Source organism: Syngnathus leptorhynchus, chromosome 4 (genome assembly GCF_054491065.1).
Source record: "Syngnathus leptorhynchus isolate UIUO chromosome 4, UIUO_Slep, whole genome shotgun sequence".
NCBI classification, from domain to species: Eukaryota; Metazoa; Chordata; class Actinopteri; order Syngnathiformes; family Syngnathidae; genus Syngnathus; species Syngnathus leptorhynchus.
In genome coordinates this window covers 6,127,842-6,142,439 of record NC_141198.1, presented here as the reverse complement: position 1 = coordinate 6,142,439, position 14,598 = coordinate 6,127,842, and the positions used below count along the sequence as shown (strand labels likewise).

The window sequence follows — 14,598 nt, the reverse complement described above, 5'->3', positions numbered from 1 at the left end:
TGTGGGAGCGCTTGTTTTGTCTTCATGTCATGTGGGTGCGTGTGTGCGCTTGATTTCGTTTCACCAGAGCGCGCAGGTTGACGCTGCTGACGCCGCTCTTCCGCCATCTTCAACTTCCTATTGTTTGCATCGGACGGAGGCTGGCTGAATGTGCTGTGTGCGCGAGCCGAGGCAACCACTGACATTTTCGGTTAGCTTCGGCGCTCCACGCTTTCTTCATTGGTCGCCGAGGTCAACGTAAACGATTTGTATGTCATTGATTTAAGGACCTCTCAGGACGCGACCACTAAACCTTGATGATGGAGGACGAACAACCCAGAACACTGTGAGTACAACGGCTACGTCTATCTCCTGGAATGGGAAGGCTGGCTACAGCGATGGCGCGGTTGAAACGTCCCCACGTTTTTTTGCTTCGGATTTGCGATAGCGACATTCAAACACAGTTGTTGTTTTGTTGTTGTTGCATCCATCACATCTTCAAAACATTTACATATATATTATCAAATACCAATTGGAATCGAAGAAAACGTGGTCTTAAAACGTATGCGGAATCGGAGTGAAAATTTTGCACATGAAACTAAATGTGCTACTGGCTAACTGATATTAGCTTGCGTAGGGAGCGATGTATTTCGGGCTTTCCGTTGGCATGCAGTGCATCTAAAAGTGATTTGTCGTTTTAGTGTCATGACTTTTCTAAAGCACATTCTCTTCGGACCCATTGCCTTTGACGTAAATGATCAATGGCCAGAGTTGCCTGCTACAGTAACATGGGGCCTGTTACAGCCAGCCGGCTAGCGCTATCCTAAGCTATCTGAAAGCCAAGCCACGTCAACGCTCAGACAGACAGCCCGTAACGACTCTTGTGAACACCCAACCCGACTTTGATTATTGGGATAGTCGAAATGGCAACATTCCGGGGTCTAAATTCTCTTTTCCACATCGCGGAATCCAAACCATATTGACTTAAAGCTAACCAGGTTACTAGCCTTTGTTTGCATGCTACTTCCTGTTTGACAAAGACTTGATTTCACCACCTTTAACTTCTCTTGTAGGTATGTGGGGAATTTGTCCAGGGATGTAACCGAGCCCCTCATTCTGCAGGTCTTCCAACAGATAGGACCCTGCAAAAGCTGTAAAATGATTTTTGATGTGAGTGTTGTTCTTTCAAAGCTTATCATCTGATGATAATTGAGAACAGGCAGGGGACACACGTCAACAAAATTGTTGGCGCCCCACTGTTAATTAATGTTGAAAGAAAAACCATAGGTAACAGAAATAATATGAAGCTGTCAGTTATTAATCAGTAAATATTTTATAAAAACTAACAAGGGCTCGAGTTGCAACTAGCTTTTTTCAGTTGCTTGCACCAGCACAATTTTGTTTCCGCACTTTTTTTTTTGTGGTGCCACACTATTACTGTGCATATTTGCTTATGTATAGTCATCTTGATTGGCATATTTTTGTTTTATGCAAAGATTAACAGTGACTAAAGCTACATTCGCGAAAACTTTACTATTACAACATTTTTGTTGGCAACATTTCCAGGAGCTCCTTGGTTTGTTTCCAGGCCTGTATCATGAGTGTGTTTATTCAAATAGGTCTATTGATCCCAAACTGTCAGATTTTCATTGTCTTTTTTTAAGATTATTTATGTCAGATTAAAATTATTTCCTCAACCACTGTGAGGTTTTCTTTCATTACCCGAGGGGTCCAACAGGTTTCCCTGTGTGTAAATGAAGTTTACAAGTTCTTGGACTACATCTGTATTTTACTGATGTATGTGTATTGTTTATCTTAGATGATAACACCACAAACTGCATCACACTATCGTGTGGCAATGAAACTCAACTGAACTTCTTTTCTTTCTTTTTTTTTTCCCCCCCCAAATATCATTCTCGTTTTCTACCTGACAGACAACTGGAAATGATCCGTACTGCTTTGTGGAGTTCTATGACCACAGGCATGCTGCTGCCTCATTGGCAGCTATGAATGGAAGGAAAATAATGGGTAAGGTAAGCTATCGTAACTACAGGGTGAGTTGGGTTTGGGTGGGTTGGGCTTTAACCGGGGAGTTGACTGTTTTACATGCACACACACAGACACACACTGAACCCACCATATCAGACTTTTCACAGTTTGTGCTGTGCCCATTAGTGCTGGGTGATATGGCTGAAAAATGTATCACAATATATGAATTTCATAACTGTCAATGGCAAATTATCCATCTTTTTACCAAATCAAAGTAGTAATTGATTAAAAGGTAAAATACAAGAGAGTTATTTAGAGGGGAAACCCCCTTTTAAATATGTAGCTATGAAACTTATTATGAAGGAATGTAACCATTTGTATTGTGTAGAAGGCCATGTAGATCCATTTTCACGTAGTCGGTTGCAAGGTACATATAGACGATCATTCCCAACAATAGACAATTTAGAGTCTTCTATGGGAGAAAGCTCTAGTGGCCAGAACAAACCCATGCAAGGCAAGCGAAGAATATACAAACTCCATGCAACATTGTGGATTTGAACCTGTGACGTCAGAACTGTGAGGTGGATGTGCTAACTAGTTAGCCATCATTTCGCTTTCTGGGTTCAGTGACTTCAGCCTTATGAAAATCATTTTTCATAAATATTCACATTGAAGTTAACAATGATGCTTTTGTATAATGGATCTTGACCTAATGAGCCAATGTTTTGGGGACATTTAAATTCTTGATGGCACTACTTAACACACACACATTATATATAATATGTGTAATTGTAGATTATATTATTTAGTGACTAGAAAAATTCAAACAAAAGTCACATAGTTAGTGTGATATTGCCATGTCTACTTTTGGTCAGAATGTCGAAAGGTTAAATGGTGTGATCCCATCACAGGTCTCTTGTTGTAAATCCCACCCCACCTGGCCTTTTATTTTTCCCTCTACAGGAAGTCAAAGTCAATTGGGCCACTACGCCAACAAGCCAGAAAAAAGACACGAGTAGTAAGTACAAGTCACTTAATGGGTATTATTTTTTCCTGTGTACAGAACATGATGTACAGTTTTATTTGCAAGATTGTATTCTGTGACTCATGACTTGTTTGAAATGTGGTTTTCAACTTGACTTGATTTGCTTGACACCCCCCCCCCCCCCCCCCCCCCCCCCCCCCCATTTGACATCACTCTGCACTCAGTAAACATTGACACATAACCGGGACATTTTGCCTTTTCGGTTTTGTGAGATGCAAGAGATGGCTTTGTGTGTCATACCAGGAAATTGTGATAACTATCAATGGCGATAGTGTGTGCGTGTGTACTGTAGTTGGGGTTGCCTATAATATAGTATGGTCTGTTATTCTAGAGAAATTGAGGTACAGAATCAGTCCGCTGGGGTTAATTATGCAATTTGCGTAACGTCACGGTCTTTCTTTGTCATCAATCGGTTTCGCCTTGCCTTTTTATTTTTCTGATTTAGCCAAGCCAAGTTTGACTGCTTGCTGCTATATCAGGTTGCTGAATTAACCCCTATGGCATCTGAATGCACTGGAAACTCAGTCAATGAACTTTTTAAAATGTTGAATTGTGAACTATAGGTAAACTGAGTGCAGAGTCAGACAGAGTTTCGTTAAGGTCTGCTAAAAAAAACTACTGGTCATGGTTGTGCAACGACAGTTGCCCAAAGGATTCAACAAAAATTTACCTGTGCTTTTTGGGGGTGGCGGGGGTTATTTGACAGTGTATATCTAAAAAAGAAAAAGTCTTGAGGTGCACCAGAATGGGCCAATTGGCTATAAATATGAAATATATCGTTTTTGTATTAAAATTAATTTTCTTTATTAAAATTCATTTTCTTGAGAAGGACATTGGTTCATGGCATGACATTCTTTCTTAGCCATGGCAATTGAAACGCTTCTTCCTTCTATACAATTCCAATCTGTGTCAGCAAACAATATCCATTTTTAACTTGAACATATATGATTGCTTTTTCTTCCCCCTCCAAGATCACTTTCATGTCTTTGTCGGAGACCTCAGTCCAGAAATATCTACAGAAGATGTCAAAGCTGCCTTTGGACCCTTTGGCAGAATATCGTACGTATTACTTAATGACCCGATGACAGTGTGCAATAAGCTACTGGCAAATGGAAAAAAAATACAGATGTCTGCTTTTGAAAGATTAGGATGTCCTTATTAATTAGTGAGCAATAAGAGCAAATCAGGTTCAATCTTGATTGAGTGTCTAAGCATTCCTGATTCGGAGGTTGGTCTTTGTCGACAGGGACGCACGTGTTGTGAAAGATATGGCGACAGGGAAATCTAAAGGCTATGGCTTTGTGTCTTTCTTCAACAAATGGGTAAGTTGTCGTGTTGAACTTTCTCATGATGGTTTGGTGGTGCTCATTTGAAGGGGGGGATAGGGCCTCAAAATAATATTGATATTTTTAAAGAATATTCCATGATCAATGTTAAATTTAAAAATAAAATTGGACCACAATTTAATTGGTTTACAAGCAGCGGTATTAAATCGTTCTAAGTGCAAACAAAATGTCACGTCACCACCTTCCGATATGACTGCGTTGAACCCTTCTGTCGTGTTTTGCATGGATTGTGTTCTACCATGCATTCTGGGAACTGAAAAGGAGATTTTAAACAATGTATTCTAACTTGCGTATTGACACCCGTTGAATTGCATTTTGGGGGTGTTTTAGCCGTTATCATTCTTTTAATTACTCTGAAATTTTGAACACATCCACTCTGTTATAAGTGGCTTCGTACATTTGTAACCATTCATTTTGTTTTCATCAGCTCTCTAAAAGATTTTTACATTCATATGGTGGATAAAGTTTTTAAATAATTTAAAATTTAATAGCCACTGTGTGTACCAACTGTGACGTTATCTCATGATTGTATTGTGTAGAAAGCATATTGTGAATTTCAAAAGGCATAGCCATACTCCACAAGAGTAACACTACTTGAGCCATTGTAATACCATCACCACCTCTGGCCAATACGTTTCTCTGTTTTGTTTTGCTTGCAACCTATTGAGATGCGAAATTATGAGATTCTTTTCCCCTTTTTTGAATCCTAGGAAGCGGAGAATGCCATTCAGCAGATGGGAGGCCAGTGGTTAGGAGGCAGACAAATCCGAACCAACTGGGCCACAAGAAAGCCCCCTGCGCCAAAAACCACCTATGAAAGTATGTGTTTACAAAGGTGCACCCTTTGCTCGCTCACATGAAATGTTTCATCCATGAACAGCAGTTTTGTCTGATTCCTCTCAGCAGGTAACTCCAAGCACCTGTCTTTTGAAGATGTCGTGAACCAGTCCAGCCCCAGTAATTGCACCGTGTACTGTGGTGGCGTCAGTACAGGACTGACAGGTGAAATTTAATAACAACGCCGATCCATTCTTCATAGTCGCGCGCCATTTTTGAAACATGATTGCACATTATTGCACGCACGTGCGTGCACTAGACTGATGATATCAGCACTTGGAGCCGCGCTGTTATGTTCCTACACTATTTAAGCAAGCTGTATTGTGAGCGTTTACCATCAGATCGCAATTGGGATTAAGCCTTACTTCAATTTAGACAGATGTGTGAACAATATTTGATGAAAATCACGTTTTGGCCATAAAGAAAAGTCATATGGGCGGACAAAGCCTCGCGCTCCAAGTGACGTCGTAAAAAGCACCGATGCACCAAATGTATCCCACACTATTTAATATTCTTAAAAACCTGCGATGCACTGAGGCCGTGAAAGACAAAGCGAGGGATCACTGTACTCAAAAATTAGTTGTTTTCTGTTTTTTTTAATGGCAAATTTGACATCCACTAAGTCTTGGACAGCAACATTTGAAACTTGTAATTCACAATAATGCATCTACATGCTTACTAAAAAAGCTTCAATGGGGCTGTTCTCATTTGTTGAGCACTGTTTGATTCTGAAAATGTGTGTTTTAATATCCTTCTGTTTTAATCGTGATATTTATATTTTTCATGCCTTGATGAATATCTTCTCTTTTTGTATTCCAGAGCAACTAATGAGACAGACCTTCTCTCCTTTTGGACAAATTATGGAAATCAGAGTTTTCCCCGATAAAGGCTATTCATTTGTGAGGTGTGTAATTGTGTAACTGACTTCAAATTAATTGGCATCACATGCTGAAAGATTCAATAAAGTCCAATACTATAATCCTTGTTGAAGTGGTAACGGTGCTTCTGTTGTTATTCTGCACTATTTATTTATTTTTTTATATTTTTGCCCCCTTCTAGGTTCAGCTCCCATGAGTCAGCAGCCCATGCTATTGTGTCTGTGAATGGAACTGCATTAGAGGGCCACATAGTCAAGTGCTACTGGGGCAAAGAGAACCCAGACATGATGAACCCAGTGCAGCAAATGCCTGTACCTCAGGTAAATGCCTTATTTTGTCTTTGCGCCATAAGTTACAAGAGAAAGTACAAAAGGTCTGATTGAATACAGTTTTACACATGACACAGTTAGACAAGACAGCATTCACTCGCTTTCTACTCGAGTGATGCAACGCAGCAGTTGTTGCCTGTGCGAGCATAAATCTGGCCTTTACGGTCACACCTAAGGACAGGACAATTTTGAGTCCTCAGTGAACTTCACATTTCAAGCAACCACAATCCTTGCAATACGTTGCAATAAAAACTGCATATTTCACGAGTTACCATCGATCACATTGATTTGCTTTGATACCTTGTGCACTGTTGTGCACACACACACACACACACACACACACACCAACTAGCAATGTAAAAAAAATGGTTGCCATTTGGATGGAACTTTGCAAAAAGCTTGGAATGAGCACATGAGGCGCCTGCTTCCAAAATCTTCCTACCCTAACAGATAAATTCACAATTTGGATTAAATCTGGTTCTCCAGTTTGCAAATTACTTAAGGTTTTTGCAACAAGCAAGTAAAACTACCCATCTGTCCATCTTTGCACTGGTGACAAGCTTGGCTGCCCAGAGCAGAGGTCACAGTTTGTGACATGTGCAGATGTTATAGGCTACCATAGGAAGTAAATAAGGCTGCTTTAACAGTCAAGTAATTTGAATTCATCTCCAATGTTAGTTCTTTAACCTTGAAAGCTTGAGTAGAAATATATTTTGATGGACAGAAAGAAACTGACAATTAAAACTCAGCTCAGCATTGCAGTTGTTGTTTTCCTATGAGAGCCACTTTCTCTTTTACAAACCTGCCGGTCTTCATCATATGACTCGATCAACAGTCACATGGGTTAATATTTCCCCACAAAGTCAGGCTACAGTATCTTGTTCAGCCCAAAAAGTCGCATCTATCCCTTATTTGCAGATCAGCAGTTGTTTGTAGTCAGACCTGTAACAAACCACACAGAGTTCACCTAAAAAAAATGGGCCTCTGTCCGGTTGTTTGGTCTGCACCAGGATTTGTTGGTGTGTATTCACACCTGGATAAAAGGTCCAGACCAGCGTGGGAAATGAAACCCGGGCCGCCTAGTGGACTAAAAAGTGCAGGTGTGAATAGACACTAAATTTTGGGCAGACAATACAACTTAGTTTTCATACGTCAACATTGGTTAGACTCATTTTGTGTTACTCATTTAGTTTCCCTGCTAGCTCAGTGGCCTAGTGGTAGAGTGTCTGGTAGGTTGTGGGTCATACCAAAGACTATAAAAATGGAACCCATTGGCTCCCTGCTTGGCACTCGGCATTAAGGGTTGGAATTGGGGGGTTAGATCACCAAAATGGTTGCCGAGCGCGGCTCCGCTGCTGCTCACTGTGCTCCCCTTTCCCCCAGGGGATGGATCAAAATCACACTGGGATGGGTTAAATGCAGAGGACAAATTTCGCCACACCCAGATGTGTGTGACAACGATCATTGGGACTTAACTTTTAATAAGCAAATGGTCCCGATTTGGTGAAACGACTCGTAAAATACATATGACAAATACAGTGGCTGTCTATATGTATAGTTCTTTATTAAATTGGTAAAAATTGGACATGCACACTTTATTTTTTTATTCATTTAATTGTTTTTAATATTTGTAATGCGTTGTCGACGTAAGGGATTGGGACTTGATATTGCTAAATACTTAAAACATAAGGCTTGACTCGGGTACCTTGTGAATTGTCTCGTACATGTACCTTGTTGTCCTTCAACAGAACAAGATTAGTTTCCCTGCTGCGCAACCCTACAACCAGTGGGGCCAGTGGTATGGCAATGGGCCTCAGATCAACCAGTATGTCCCAAATGGGTGGCAGGTTCCCACCTATGGTGTCTATGGTCAGGCCTGGAACCAGCAGGGCTTCAAGTAAGTAGCATGTCATGCACAGGGCCCTCCTTCACCACCTACTCCAGCACCACCAAGATTGTGGCATCACAAGCCAAGTTAGGCTACTGGAGGGAAGCTATGAACCTTCTCTCTTATCTCTCTCAACTCCACATCCACCTACTTTTCCATCAGCCCTTCACCCTGACCATCTTGACAAGATGGACAAACGTTTTTTGTTTTTTTTTTGTTTTTTTTTGTGTGTGTGTGTGTGTGTTCTGCGTGTCATCCCAGAGCATTTCACCTCATGCGAGCAAGGGTTTATTCTAGCGTTGTAATTCTGTTTGCAATTTAAATTGTAAGTTCAGTTGTGAGTTTCTCAACAATGAAACAAGTGCTTTTAAAGAATTCAAATGCTATTTTCAGTTTCATTTGCTGTCAAATATCTAAAGGCTGCTTTATAATTGCATTGAAGGATTGTAGTCTTTAAGACTTTCTTTTTTTTTTTATACACTGCTCACAACCAGGGGAACACCTAATCACGCAAGATGTTACATGCTACTGAACGGAATATCCAAGTTGTAAATATTCGCACACATTAAAAGGTAGAAATTAAGAAAAAGCCATGAACACACAATTGAAGCCAAATACACTGATTTCAAGTTAGAACTGAGAAATCTCGTTTTTAATGTATGCAGGTTGGCAGCAGCGGAATTGCCACTAGATACTTAAATAATAATCATAACTGGTTTGAAGGCTTGTGGCCTCGGTCGCCTCATGATCTGTGAGCCTCTAAAACAGATGACCACATCAGACCAAAATGCCACATCAGCAAGATGACAGCATGAGACCAGTGTAACATTTGACCAACTCTTAAGTCTTCATCCAGGGTACTGCATAACTTCTTATAAAGCCAATTGAGCTGCCAGTACTACGATGCTCTCTTCCAGTGATGCTCGTAAAATTTGAAAGCTAGAAAATGGTCTGGCAGGATGGTTTAGACAAAAGACAAATAGTATGTAGTCACCGTGGTTTGTTTTGCTGTCAAGTCTCCTGTCTACATTTTAATTGTTCACCGAGCTCTGGTACCGTGCAGATCAATAGTCTTAGTTTTCAACTGTGATGATTAAGTGTTCCCTTTTTAATATTTTGGTGTTTTTGTCATCACGTATGCCCCCCTTTTGTTTTCTTTCACTTTTACCATCTCTAAATAAATACAGGTACCCCTGAGACTGTACACAAATGTCAGAACTTTGTAGGTTCTCCTCCGATTGCAATTAATGTTCAGTGACAGTTTGTGTCTAACCCCCTCCTGCCCCCTTCCCCAATAAAACACCCAATTGTTGGACAATATACACAGTCTAAATTCTTGCTGAACATGGTTGCAAAAGGGTGCTGTTGAATTAATTATATTTGAGAGTAGCATAGCAGTTGTCATCATCATCATCAAATGTACGGTAAAATCATATTTCTGACCCGGAGGCCTGACCTCCCCTGACTTGTAATTTGCCAAAAGTTCACATTCACACTGAATTCAGTAATGTTTTGCTCTATTAGGGGCCAATGATGCTGTGGGTGCATTTTTCTAGTTTGGATAACCACATGGTAATCTTTGCTGGTTCTCAGTCGGGAACGCGGTTGGGCAGGCAAAATGGGCGAACCCAAAATATGCTTCCTACGCTTAGCCTCCATGCTTTTTTGCTTGCGTGTCCACCATGTTTAATCAAAAGCCACTTTAGCCATTCCTAATATCTGTTTATTATCTTTATTGCTTTGTCTGCCTTACAAATGCTAATCTGTTTGCTTTCTTCAGTCTAGCCTGTCCAGAATCTCGTAGTTCTAATATGTGTTACCCGCCCTTGGCTCCCTTTTCACCTCACCTCTTCTAACCTGCTGGCATTTTGTCTCTGTCTTGTCTCTACCTCCTTTTTGCAGTCACATACCGCCCAGTGCTGGGTGGACTGGCATGAGCGCCATCAGTAACGGTGGGGTTTTGGAGCCCACACAGGGACTGAATGGGAGTATGCTCGCCAATCAGCCTGGTATGGGAGCCACCGGATACCCCACTCACTGATAAGGGAAAAGGGCAGGAGATATGTCCACCGCCTGCCTTTTGGCTTTAACATGTTCAGTGGGGCTGTGCGATGACACCACCTCTTTTGACAGGACTAGGACTTACTAAGATGTGGATCTGATTGGAAGGATTGACATCTGTTGGAGGTTTAAAGGGATTTCTTTTGGGAGTGCGGGGAGGGGGAGGTCCCAAGAGCCAAGGTGGAGCGATTTGACCCACATAGGTATTTCTACCCCTCTATTGCAGACAAAAGTGGCTGAGATCCAGGGCTTGTACCATTTTGAAGTTCAATGTAAATGACAAAACTTTCTTTCTGGATTTTTACAAATGGCTTGCATTGTAGTTTCTCAGAACCACTGGGAGATGTGTCTTATTTTCAATTTTAAAGAAATTGTCAAGGTTACAACTTTTGTTAAGTTATGAACAAGTTCTTTGAGGAATGGAGATCTTTGATTTGTACGGAAACTTCAATCTATTGCAGGGATTGTTTGCCACTGCTGCTTCTCTGTAAAGGCAGATTAATATTGCACAGTCCTCCCAGCTTGTACTTGACAAAGTGTATTTCTTTTCTTTATTCCTCCATTCCATATTTTTCAGCCTCAAATCTTTTAGCCCCATGTAAATAACTCCCCGTTTGATACCATGCAAGTACGAATACTACGACCGTGGGTGCTTGCTTTAATTTGTTTCCCACAAATACATAATGTGAGTAACGGAGTGGCAGTAACGGAGTGGCACTGCCAAGCGTGACACTGGCACAGTGTCACATGATTCTTCCATGCTGAGACAAAGATGGCATTGCCATGCAGTGCACATTTAAACGTTTAACACAATCTAGATGTATAGAAATATTTGATGCCCCCTTCCCCATTTTTTGTATAAAGGCTCTTGAGTGGGTCCGTTCAACCTTTACACCGGAGAGATGAGGAGGCCTACATGACTGTTGCCTTATTAAGCTGGTTTGTTTTAGCTGATAAGATACTTTCTTCAATTAGGCAGTGCCTACAATTGTTTTCAGATCCTTTTGTTTAGAAAGGTGTTAGACCTGGAACCAATGACTCTGCTACTGTAAACAATGTTTTCATGCCTTTGTCCTATTAAAATGCTCATGAACACACATTGCAATGCATTTGATTTATTACAGGGAGTGGCCAAACACTAAACATGACCTGACTTTAACATGACTCTGGTTCCGTGAAATTAATAGGATGTATTATTTATCCTTATCTTAGACCTTTTCTTGCAGGCATTCATTCACACGCTTGGTGATCATAAATGTAATATTACGTTTTTGCAGCAGATGGCGCCCTCAGCTCATCAAACAGTCCCTTCGGTAAACTCTTGTGCAACTAGCTTTGGAGGTCTTTTACACAAAGTGAACGTTTTGCTCTCAAATTTATATTCATGTCCTGTCAAGCGAACAATTTGAATACACAAAACTACGCAGAAATAACGTTATTCGGTCTGGCCAGTCAGGCAATATGGTTTGCATAAAAGTAAAATACTGGATGTCTTAGAAAAAGATGCGGAGGAGTGACAGGCCGATAAATGGTTGGTCTCTTGAGAGCTTCTTCGTCACGACTGGACCAGACCAGTCAAAGAATCTGTCAAAGAATGAAGGATGAGCAGATTATAGCCGAAATCAATAAAAGACTAAGACATGCTGTCATTGTTTTGTATCTCTTATCTCTTCTTTGAAACAAATATGACAATGTCCCAGAACTGCTTACACACTCAACTGGTTTCTTGCTCGGATCACGAACAATCATATAGTTGAATGATAAAACCCAAAGTAAAAGTACTCTGATGCACACAACAAATAATATCTTCTTTGGTCTGACTCTAACAATGATGAGTTACTGTCATTACTCAAATTTAACTCAAGTCGGTCACTCAAGATTGATTACAGTTTTCCCAAGTGTCGTCTGCGAAATGCTTTTGTCCCAAGGATCAAGAATTACATCAAACTTTTCACCTTCATTTTGATCAGCCTGTTTTCAACCGGGCATCTAGTCCAGTCTCATGCAAAAGAGGTAATGGCGATCAGGGGTGAAACATTTAGTGTCTCTGAAAATGTAGATTGACCCCAATTAACCTGCAAAATGCCTTGACAAAGTTGCACCATGTGGGTCTACCTAGTCTCCCAAACCTTTTGGGGCCAAGGCACATAATTTAGCCTCAAGTAATTTACATTAGAAACATCTCACCGCACTGCCCAAAAAAAAAGCATCACAAAAAGTATACATAGTAAAAAAAAAAAAAAGATGATCTCGTTTCAATTTATTCACAAATTGATTTACTGGTTTGAAATCTGGGCCTGCTTGGTTCATTTGAGCTATTCTGTTGTATAAATGTCAAAAGGTAAAAAAGCAGGTTCAATAATATCCCTCATTGTTCTGCCTGTCACTGTATGTTTGCTAGCATAAGTACATGAATTAAGCTGCATTAGGGGACATGGAGTAAACAAGTTACAGAAAGGATCTGTCAAATTTCCCATGACCTACCCGAAGATCTCCAGCACAATGGTTGGGAATAGCAGGCCTAAAAGACATTTTGAACATTGATGGTCTTGACTGAGATGCCTAATGAGAAATTATTGAGAGATGTAAAGTACCTTGCAAATTGCTTACGTGAACAACATTTGTGTGCATTTTTTGTCTTCTCACTTCAAATGACATCTCGCTGCAGTGGCTGACAGCAAATATACATGTTCCAGTAATTAACCTTGACAGACCCAATGTGTTGCCAACAGCACAAACCTGCTAATGACACAATTAATCCAGAATTAAGGCATCCTGTTTTACTAACGCCACGCAGTCACTAAACATTATATGTGCAAACGTCGGGGGGGGGGGGGGGGGGGGAGCATTTAAAGAGGTGAAAATTTGTGAAAGCAAGAGTGTGTGACCTCACAACATTTTTCTGGGTGAATGAACAAAACTTTGCATACACATACACTAACATCTTATTTAAAGTCGTCCCAAATGTGTGGAAGACGATTGCCGGCTTGGTGATGATCCCTTTGTTCACATACTAACTATATTTGGGTTTGTGTGCTTTTTTTTTCCCCCAAGTAAAGGAACGGAGTCAGTACTTATTGGTATTTTGAATTTTATTCTTAATTACAGAGCATAGTACTGTTGCTACCACACCTTTTTGTGGGCAATAAATCCTGCACTGACAAATGTGTGTCACCTTATTATGGAAGCTGTCAGCGGTGCAGATGGACATAAGGAGGTGAGTCTTTGATCAGGGATGCTGGTAGGCTGTTCTTAAACTACTACTTCCTGTGTGCACAGATACATACTTTGGAGCCAATCTCAGAGAAGTCTTATGTAGGACAAAGACTAAAGACTAAAGGCTAACTCACCATATTACTACTGTCTGTAATAATTCAAATGAAAAAAAGCCCTCCATCAGACTTGACTCATCTCTCAACACGAGTGCAGACTCAGAAGAGCGCCCCTTCCCTTGATTCCAAAAATATATACATTTTCATATATATTCATATATATGTGTGTGTATATATACATGCGAGAAAGAGAGAGAGCCTGGCTTGTCTATGCAGTGTGTTGGGTGGGACACACTTGCCAAGCTCCTTGACTTGAAGCATGTTTATGTACTTTGTCACCCAGGGAAATGAAATGTGTAAATCCAAATGTTAGCAAAGAGGACATTTCTGACAGTATAGCGCATCATGTTCCGACCCCCCTGTCAATTTTCTCATCTCCACATAAAATTTGGTCTTCTGGCTCCACAGCTGTCAGGTTCATGGCACAGAAAGAGAGATGACAGAAGATCTGAACATTAATGTAACAGAAGACAAAGACGGGCAATTGTCCCACATTCAACCATGTAAGGGACAACCAAGGTCAGCAGTAAATGTCTCTGTGCATATAACCAAGAGACCAAGGGAATGTAGGAGTGACACAGTAATGGAGGCTAGGATACGTATTGGCCTGTGTGTGTTTGTCTGTCACCAACACTCAGTGCCTCTGCCATTCACTCGTACATACAGAGAGTAGACAGAGGCCGCTTAAATGTGTCACTCGGCATTACTACACAGGCAGATATTGGGCAAGGGAGGGCTGGAGTGGAGGAGGGACAACTGGCAAGCAAACAACAACACAGCCATGGAATAAGTTAGGTCAGATCACTTATTCCTCACGTTCACACCCATTAGGTAGTCAAATATAGATATTGAAAGTGCCACGTTTAACTTTTGTTCATGAAGGTTACTTTCGTCAAGTTCTGTGATTGAATATA

General features: G+C 40.8%; 1 protein-coding gene across 3 annotated transcripts; it reads left to right on the top strand.

Annotated features, from left to right (window-relative positions):
* The first annotated feature begins 38 nt into the window (after positions 1-38).
* Positions 39-11,449, top strand: LOC147057763 (cytotoxic granule associated RNA binding protein TIA1-like). 3 transcript variants are annotated; one of them, XM_085910178.1, is made up of 13 exons: positions 39-190; positions 267-325; positions 1,053-1,149; positions 1,914-2,012; positions 2,932-2,986; positions 3,985-4,072; positions 4,260-4,335; positions 5,070-5,178; positions 5,263-5,361; positions 6,016-6,100; positions 6,256-6,394; positions 8,152-8,300; positions 10,194-11,449. In XM_085910178.1, the coding sequence occupies exons 2-13, from the start codon at positions 297-299 to the stop codon at positions 10,330-10,332; spliced, it is 1,164 nt and encodes a 387-aa protein (XP_085766304.1). In that variant the 5' UTR covers positions 39-190; positions 267-296; the 3' UTR covers positions 10,333-11,449. The 3 variants fall into 3 exon arrangements, with proteins under 3 accessions (XP_085766304.1, XP_085766305.1, XP_085766303.1); XM_085910179.1 differs by having other exon boundaries at positions 51-325; positions 5,266-5,361; XM_085910177.1 differs by having other exon boundaries at positions 84-325.
* The last annotated feature ends 3,149 nt before the right edge of the window (positions 11,450-14,598 follow it).